Source organism: Neoarius graeffei, chromosome 19, assembly GCF_027579695.1.
Source record: "Neoarius graeffei isolate fNeoGra1 chromosome 19, fNeoGra1.pri, whole genome shotgun sequence".
Classification (NCBI taxonomy): Eukaryota; Metazoa; Chordata; class Actinopteri; order Siluriformes; family Ariidae; genus Neoarius; species Neoarius graeffei.
The window spans coordinates 67,537,087-67,546,670 of NC_083587.1; the positions used below are offsets into that span (position 1 = coordinate 67,537,087).

Sequence of the window (9,584 nt, forward strand, 5' to 3'; positions counted from 1 at the left end):
AATGTTTGAATGTGTCCTGCGTTCTGGGTTTGGTCATTACTGAACTGAAGTGTAACAGTGAAAATGATTATTTTCTGTAGTTTTAGTCGACAGTTTGGGAATTTTAGACTGTGATGTTTACAGTGGTATGCAAAAGTTTGGGCACCCCGGTCAAAATTGCTGTTACTGTGAACAGTTAAGCAGAGCCGGTTCAGACCTCCATGGGGCCCTAGGCAAAATTCTGCTAAGGGGCCCTCTTAACTGAACCCCAAAATGTTCAACAGTCGCACCTGACACCCAGTGTTTCCACTCATGCCCCCTTTAAACATATTGCACTAGTGTCGCCACCTGTTGGTCTAACTCCAAATAAATACAGACCAAATCAAATCGAACTAAATGTGTAACAAATTACTCACCAATTAAAAATGTCCCTTTCTGCACTTTCTGGATGCAAAATCATCAATAATGTCATCATATGATATTTGCTTCCCCACATCATGGTGGCCAAACCACTCAGACGTTCCTGGGACATGGAAGATCTCAGATAGTTTTTGATCATTTTTAACTTGCTGAAGCTCCTCTCAGCTGAGGCAACTGTCCCAGGCAGAGTGACAGCAATTCTCAGGGCTATCCAAAGGTTAGGATAGAGTTCCTCCAGATTTTTCTCACAAAGGAAAGAAAGCAGCTCAAAGGCAGTCATATTAGCTGATGGTAGGTCAGGTAAATTCTTGATTTCGTTTGCCAGATCAACTCCACTGATGTCACAGTCTTGGCTGAAGGTCAGAGTTTTCTCAAGTTCCATACACTGAGCCTTTAAGGAGTCACTGGACATCTGACATGCAGTGCTGAAGTTCAGCACTACTCCATATTTAGTCTTCACCTGGTTCAGAGTTTCAAATCATTCATCAATGGATGCTATTGTGGAGTCAGCCACAATGTTGAAGAAGTAAAATATAGATAAGGCTACTATTAATTCAGCTCCATCAAATTGGCTGCACTTGTTTTACCTTCAGATACTGTACTTAAAATGTAGGTGATTTAGATTATTATTTAGCACCATTGTCATAATATTTCACGAGTTTTATTTATTCACTAATATATCTGCATCTATATTTGCCTGTGGGCTATCCAAGCAAACAAAATTCAATCTTAGTAAATATTTATCCATTACTTTCCATTTTGTATAAGTGCAGGTGTAACTACACTCAGAACGATTGATATAAACACTTAAATTGTAGAAGCCGGCAAGACGCACACGGAGACCGTCCGGGGTTCAGCCAGGGCTCACCGCCCTGTTATGTAGGTCAAACACCGACTAGCCCCGCCCCTCCCACCCAGAGAGGAGAGTTACCTGACTGCTGTTCCCACTGTTCATTTTCATGCAGTTTCTTTTTCCTTTTTTCAGTCCCCGAGGGAGAACTCCGCTTCATCTTGCTAGGTTGATGCACATGCACTGGGAATCTGACGTGCGCGAGCAGCTTGACGGACGGTCACGTCGTCATGTTTTTTGGGTTTTTTTTTCCCCACGGGGCCTCTATGAGTTTGCGGGGCCCTACGCAACATGCGTAGTGTGCGTATTGGGTGAACCGGTACTGCAGTTCAGCAAGTTGAAGATGAAATGATCTCCAAAAGGCATAAAGTTAAAGATGACTCATTCCCTTTATATTTTAAGCAAGAACAATTTTTTTTTTTATTTTCATCTTTTACATTTTCAAAAGGACAAAAAAGAAAAAGGGCCCGAAGCAAAAGTTTGGGCACCCTGCATGGTTAGTACCTAGTAACACCCCCTTTAGCAAGTATCACAGCTTGTGAACACTTTTTGTAGCCAGCTAATAATCTTTCAGTTCTTACCTGGGGGATTTTCACACATTCGTCCTTGCAAAAGGCTTCCAGTTCTACAAGTTTCCTGGGCTGTTTTGCATGCACTGCTCTTTTGAGACCTATCCACAGATTTTCAATGATGTTTAGGTCAGGGGACTGTGAGGGCCCGGGCAAAACCTTCAGCTTGTGCCTCTTGAGGTATTCCATTGTAGATTTTGAGGTGTGTTTTGGATCATCGTCTTATTGTCGGACCCGTCCTCTTTTTAACTTCAACTTTTTTACAGATGGTGTGATGTTTGCTTCCAGAATTTGCTGGTATTTATTCAAATCCATGCTTCCCTCGACCAGTTAAATGTGCCCTGTGCCACTGGCTACAACACAACCCCAAAGCATGATCGATCCACACCCATGCTTCAGAGTTGGAGAGGTGTTCTTTTCCTGGAATTTGGCACCCTTTTTTCTCCAAACATACCTTTGCACATTGTGGCCAAAAAGTTCTATTTTGAGTTCATCAGTCCACAGGACTTGTTTCCAAAATGCATCAGGCTTGCTTAGATGTTCATTTGCAAACTTCAGATGCTGAATTTTGTAGCTCAGATGCAAGAAAGGTTTTCTTCTGATGACTCTCCCATGAAGGTCATATTTGTTCAGGTGTCGCTGCATAGTAGAACAGTGCACCACCACTCCAGGGTCTGCTAAATCTTTCTGAAGGTCTTTTGCAGTCAAACAGGGGTTTTTATTTGCCTTTCTAGCAATCCAACGAGCAGTTCTTTCAGAAAGTTTTCTTCATCTTCCAGACCTCACCTTGATCTCCACTGTTTCTGTTAACTGCCATTTCTTAATAACATTACAATCTGAGGAAACGGCTACCTGAAAACACTTTGCTACGTTCTTGTAGCCTTCTCCTGCTTTGTGAGCATCAATTATTTTATTATTCAGAATGCGAGGGAGTTGCTTAGAGGAGCCCATGGCTGTTGATTTTAGGGACAAGTTTGAGGAGTCAGAGAATTTATACAGCTTTGAAATCTGCATTATCTGACCTTTCCTAACGAAGAATTTGAACAAGCCACAGCTCAATAAGCTAATTAAGGTCTAGAACCTTGATTGCGGTGCCCAAACTTTCGCATGGTGTTCCTTTTCTTTTTTCACTCTCCAATTGTACAAAATAAAAATAATACACAAATCTTGCAGAAAACGCTGAAAAGAAACATGTCATCTTTACCTTTATGCCTTTTGGTGATCAGTTCATCTTCTGCTCACTTAACTATTCACAGTAACAGACATTTTCAGTAAGGGTGCCCAAACTTTTGCATGCCACTGTATATGCATAAGTTATGATATCGATATCACAGTCACATAATAAACTTATATATATAAATAAAATGTTATTTACCAGCTGGGAGGTCCGTATCATGAAATAAATGACTGAGGTCTTGAAAGTACTGAGTGAGGCCCTCTGGAGGTCAGTATTTAAGGCTGAGGTCACAGACCGACCTTAAGCTGGTAAATAATATATATATTTTTTTCTTTACCAAATTCTAACAGAAAACGAGAGCGCCCGAAAGGGAAAACCGAGCCGAGCCGCCATTTTGAATCCTCATTCACGGCTGTAATGCAAATGGCTTCCTCCTCGATATACAAGTGCACTTCCATGGCAGGAAAACAACTACATTTTGCTGCCTATGTCGTCCCCTATTTATACAAATAGGAATCATTCAGGATTCAGCCATGTTTTTGCACGGCATTGGCAACAGTTACAGGTTTTTAGCTTTCTCCTGAAATGTTTTCTTTTATTTCTTCTTCCTCAGGGTAGTAAAACTCGCTTTCGCTGTGAACACTGTCGTTATCGCTATCCATGCTGTAAAATTAATGCTATTCTCCTGAGAAATACTGGCAAAAATTTATAGATTTTTGATAAAAATCTTATAAATAAATCTTATTAAAAAAAAGATACGGTAAATGTTGACAAAAATTGCTACTATGTTGTTGTGAACGAGCGAGTCGCCAGAGGTCCATATCTGGGGTCCATAACTGGAGTCCGTACCATAGGATACGGACCCGCTCGCCAGCCAATCAGAGCACACGATTTGATGGAAACCGGACCGCGAAAAAAATAATGATAGTTATTCTCTCCACATTCACTGGATATGAGCAATCGTGCACTCTGATTGGCAACTTTACTACTAGGATATCAGCTCATATACCGTGAGTAGAGAAAAACAAAATAGCAGCACGCATCAAGTCAGATATATCACTTTGTTATCAAGTATTTAAAAGAAACAGAAATAGCTAAATAAAAGAATATAGCTTTCCCCCCCAGTATCGCCTGTTTCACACTCCAGTCCAGTCGGTGGCAGTAATGCACCTTTAAGTTTGTTTGCCAACCACCAAAAAACCCTAAAGAAGAAGAAGAAGGAAAAACAAAATGGCGGAGCGTGTTGCTGAACCAACCGAGGATGAAATAAAAACTCTACTCGAAAACAACCCCCCCCCCAAAAAAAATAAAAAGCAATAAAATATGGAATGAAAGTATTTGATGGTAAGAATGTATTTTTTAAAAGAATTATTATTATTATTATCGCATTTTCCACAAATTGCTCCTGTCATTTCGCTGGTTTGTTTACCTTCTAAGTGGAAATGATTTTGTCGGATGTTTTGTATAAAGTTTTATTTATCAAATTTGCAAAAAATAAAAATGCTCTTTTTCTCAAAATCCAGTGAATGTTGATAGAATAAAACAGTTATTCCATGAAATCGGGTTGTACATGAGCCGTACATGAGTCATACATGAGACATGTACAACTCGATTTCATGGAATAACTGTTAAATATGATGGTATATGGTATAGATATGATATAGATGTGATCCCTGAACTTTCACAGGCTCAAAAGTAATCGGACAAACTAACACTCATATAATCCTTTGCACTTGAATTGTCCACCTGAAATCTGGAGTCCATGGACATCACAAAATGCTGAGTTTCCTCCCTGGAGATGCTTTACCAGGTCTTTACTGCAGCCACATTCACTGGCTGCGTGTTTGTGGGTTTTTGTGCCTTCAGTTTTATCTTCAGTAAGTGAAAAGCAGCTCAATTGGGTCGACCGACTCGGCCATTTCAGAACATTCCATTTCTTTGCCTTGAGAAGCTCTTGGGTTGCTTTTGCTGTATGTTTTTTGTCGTTATCCATCTGTACTATGGAGCTCTGTCCTGTCGGTTCTGCAGGATTTGACTGAATCTGAGCAGAAAGTAAAGTTCTGTACACTTCAGAACGTGTATCAGCAAACACATCATCAATAAACACCAGCGACCCAGTTCCATCAGCAGCCGTATGCACCCATGTCCACCAGGTTTGACAGATGATCTGGTCTGCCTTTCCTTCTCCATCCTCTTCTCTTCCCATCATTCTGCTACAAGTTCATCTTGGTTGCATCTGTCTATAGAATGCTGTTGCAGAACTGAGCAGGCTTTTAAGCAAAGTACTGTATCATCTGTATAATCTCTCCTGAAGTCAGCTAGGATTGGTTCCATCTTCTCCCATGATTCTGACAGATAAGCGCTATAGATAATGGATGGATGGATTGATGGATGGATTGATAATGAGGAAACAGGGCACACCTGGCCAAGAAACAGCTTATCGGTCAATTGTCCAATTACTTTTGAGCCTGTGAAAATGGAGTGAGTGTAAAAATGGCTGTAATTCCTTAATTAAAAGGTGAACGTGATATTTTTGTTAAACTCCTTGAATTAAAACAAAGTCCACACGTCACGAACATCTTGATGGCTTCGTTTCAAATCCACTGGGGTGGTGCACAGAGACAACATCACAAAAATTGTGTCGCTGTCCAAATACTTATGGACCTGACTGTAAATACAAGGCTAGCTATATATATATATATATATATATATATATATATATATATATATATATACCTGAACGCTGACCATAAGCCTGTTAGCTCTATTTCAGCAAAGAAGGTTGTAACAATGATTCAGTATCTACGCTAAAACTGTGAGTTATAAGAGTAAAGAATGTTAACACCCTTTCAATAAACTATTAGTCAGCTAGTAGCTATTTATGTTTAGCTAATGTACACCTTGTGGCAATGCTAGCTAGCTACGACATTTTATAAGTAAGGGCCTCTGCATGCTCTTGCGACAAGGCTTTCGCAGATAGCTTTTCGCAGACAGTTGTAATTTATCGTTGAGCGGGGAGTAATAGGTGTGCGCGATGTTATTCACCGCCACAACGCAAGGGGGCGCGAAGTCGCGAAATCGCTAGGAGTAGTTGGTGGGTGTGGTTAGTGGAGTGTTTATCCTCCGGTTACTTATAATGACTAGAACTGGAGTCGTATAGATGTCCGTACTTCCTCACTTCCTCGATCAACCGCTCTTCGTGCTGCTCCATCTTCGCTCGTGTTTTTAAAAATGGCGGTCGTGAAAACAAACCAAACCGGGAAAGTAGGGAAGCGGAAGTGCGTGTACAGCGGATGCAGAGTGGACCAATCAGAGCCCTCTTGTCTGCGACGCTGTCTGCGAGGCTTCTGCAGTGGTCACAATTTTTGGGAGGTGCGCGCAGAGCGTCTGCGAAGGTGGGGGGCTACGCAGACGCCATCTGCGACGCCGTCTGCGAGGACTGTGTTGTCAGCATAAATTGGCCTTAAGCCAACACTAGTTTATTAGGAAGTAGGCAGGATTTCACACCTGTTCATTACAAACAATGGCCTATAAAGAAAAAATGAGCTAACTGGCAGTGACGAATCATCCCTATTTGCTGTGTACTTTGTTGTTGAATTTTTTTCACATTACCACAGCAGGTTTCCAACCAACAACGAATTAAAAACATGAAGAATATCGGAGAACCCAGGCCTGAGAACCCAGAACTGTAAAGTCCAAAGCAACCAGCTGCTAGCTTCAAACTCTCAACAAGTTTATTTTAAAAATGGATGTGTGAATATGTTAGTGTGCGTGTACCTGTCCCAGTGTGCACTCCATGGCCCCCAGGCAGTCAGCCTCCTTGGTGCCGTTGTGGCTGCTGCTGATGTCAAAGAGCTCGTAGCGGAGACGCTGCACTTCCTCAAAGTAATAGTCGAGCGTGAACACTTTGGAGAATGTGGGGTTGATGGAGCTCCGGATCACCTCCGTCCTGTCCACCTGCAGGGACATGGCAAGAGTCAACGAGACCGTCAATGAGGGCGTAGCTCACTCCGGCCCCGTCGAGTCCAGAAGGAACGATCTAAAGTGGGCCACCTTGTGCAATAAATGTTGCAAGCTATATACACTATATACAAGCTATATATAGAAGCGATATCCACCCTAGGAATACCGACCTATTTACCAGAAATAATCCAAAACAGCAAGGAATTTACCGAGAAGAAGCGATTTTTGTTGAAATGCTCATTAAGGCTTAATTAGTCCATCACTTACTCACTCACTATCTGGTTTAACGTCACGTAAACACCACCGGTGTGTTGGATGCTGCACGGCAAGTCTGTAATTCCTTCTTCCAGAAGTCCCTGTCTAAAGCATCTTTGGGTGTAAGGCACCATTTCTTGAGGTCCTGGTTGACCAGTTCACACCAGGTCTTGCGGGGGTGGCCCTTTTTCCTTGATCCGTCCACCTGCTGGGACATGGCCCTACAAATACAAGAGGTGCTCTGATGGACGTGGCTAAACCACTGTAGGCGCTTATATTGAAGGTCGACATCAAGCTCCACTAGGCCAAGTCTCTGATGAGGACAGCTAGAGCTGACCACATCATCGGGCTTCACACTACACATCCATCTCAGCATTGCTCTCTTGTTCCTCTCCAGGTGCTTCACATCCACACTTCTCTCCATAACTTCATTAATAATTGTAATGAAGCAAATCTGGGTAGAAGTTATCTGCACCCTAGGTTCCCCTACCTTCATGCCAGAAAGAATCAAAATTGGTGAAGAATTGAGGGAGAAGAAGCGATTTGTGTGGAAACTGCTCGTTAGGGCTTAATTACTCCATGTCTTCATTATTAATTGCAATTATGCAAATCTGGGTACAAGCCATGTGCATCCCAGGCAGACCTACCTTCCTGCCAAAAAGAATAAAACTCAGTGAAGAATTAAGGGAGAAGAAGCGATTTCCGTGAAATGCGGATGACGCCGGAGGGACGCCGGACAACACGATGGCATAAACTCATCACCTGTTGGCCAGATGAGCTAATAATTATTCAGAAAAAATTCTGGACTTTGATTGGTCAGAAGGTGCTGATTAATGTCCTATAAGAGCAGCTCTGACAGTAGTGCAGGTTGATATTAACATGCTCGTTCTGGCACGTTATTGTTTCCATAGTAAGGCAAGGTAAGTTTATTTATATAGCACATTTCATACACAGTGGCAGTTCAATGTGCTTTACAGAAGTAAAAGCAAAACAGTAAGCAATAGAAAATAAAATTACATAAAATAAATGGGGAAGAAAAATAATAAGAATTAAACAATAGTAGAAATAAAATAATAAAATGAAGTAAAAGTTCAATTAAAAAAAAGCAGAATAAAATAGAATAAAAGTTAAGTAAAATTTAAAACATGCAGAGACTGTAAAAGTAAAGAGTTTAAAACATGTAGAGATGACAATATTAATAATTTAGCAGAAAGCATCTGAGAACAGCTTGGTCTTTAACCTAGATTTGAAGCTGCCAACAGCAGGAGCATTTTTAATGTCCTCTGGCAGTTGGTTCCATAGCTGCACTGCATAGTAGCTAAAAGCTGCTTCACCACACTTTGTTTTAACAACAGGTTTTACCAGTAAATTTTGCTGCTGCGATCTGGTAGATCTGATTGGGTTAGGCCGCTGCAACATATCAGAGAGGTAATTGGGCCCTGTACCATTTAGAGATTTGTACACCAGCAGCAATGCCTTAAAGTCAATTCTGTAGCTTACTGGAAGCCAGTGAAGGGACCTTAGAATTGGAGTAATGTGCTCTGTTCTTTTTGTTCGTGTGAGAACCCTCGCCGCTGCATTTTGAACCAGCTGAAGTCGTTTGACGGGTTTTTTTGGCAGGCCTGTGAAAAAGCCATTGCAGTAATCAACCCTACTAGAGATGAAGGCATGTATCAGTTTTTCCAGATCATTTTTTGACATAAGTCCTCTTAGTGGGCGGCACGGTGGTATAGTGGTTAGCGCTGTCGCCTCACAGCAAGAAGGTCCGGGTTCGAGCCCCGTGGCCGGCGAGGGCCTTTCTGTGTGGAGTTTGCATGTTCTCCCCGTGTCCGCGTGGGTTTCCTCCGGGTGCTCCGGTTTCCCCCACAGTCCAAAGACATGCAGGTTAGGTTAACTGGTGACTCTAAATTGAGCGTAGGTGTGAATGTGAGTGTGAATGGTTGTCTGTGTCTATGTGTCAGCCCTGTGATGACCTGGCGACTTGTCCAGGGTGAACCCCGCCTTTCGCCCGTAGTCAGCTGGGATAGGATCCAGCTCGCCTGCGACCCTGTAGAACAGGATAAAGCGGCTAGAGATAATGAGATGAGATGAGTCCTCTTAGTTTGGAAATGTTTTTTAGGTGATAAAATGCTGTTTTAGTGATTGCTTTCATGTGACTGTCAAAGTTTAGCTCGCTGTCAATGAAAACACCAAGATTTTTAACCATTTCTTTTGTTTTAATCCCCTTTGTGTCAAGAATAGTGGTAATCCTGAGTCTTTCATCTTTTTTTTCCAAATAGAATTACTTCTGTTTTATCTGTGTTCAGCTGAAGAAAATTTTGTGACATCCAGTTGTTGATTTGATCGATACACTGGTAGAGACATTCAAGGG

The 9,584-nt window shown here is 41.8% G+C and overlaps 1 protein-coding gene across 1 annotated transcript in view; it reads right to left on the reverse strand.

Annotated features, from left to right (window-relative positions):
* The window catches only part of cpne4a (copine IVa), a 65,297-nt gene extending 58,489 nt beyond the window's left edge, over positions 1-6,808 (reverse strand). Inside the window, exon 1 of the mRNA XM_060900473.1 lies at positions 6,773-6,808. Coding sequence (XP_060756456.1) covers positions 6,773-6,793 — 21 coding nt within the window. The 5' untranslated portion in view covers positions 6,794-6,808. The remainder of the gene's footprint in view (positions 1-6,772) is intronic.
* Between the last annotated feature and the right edge of the window lie 2,776 nt (positions 6,809-9,584).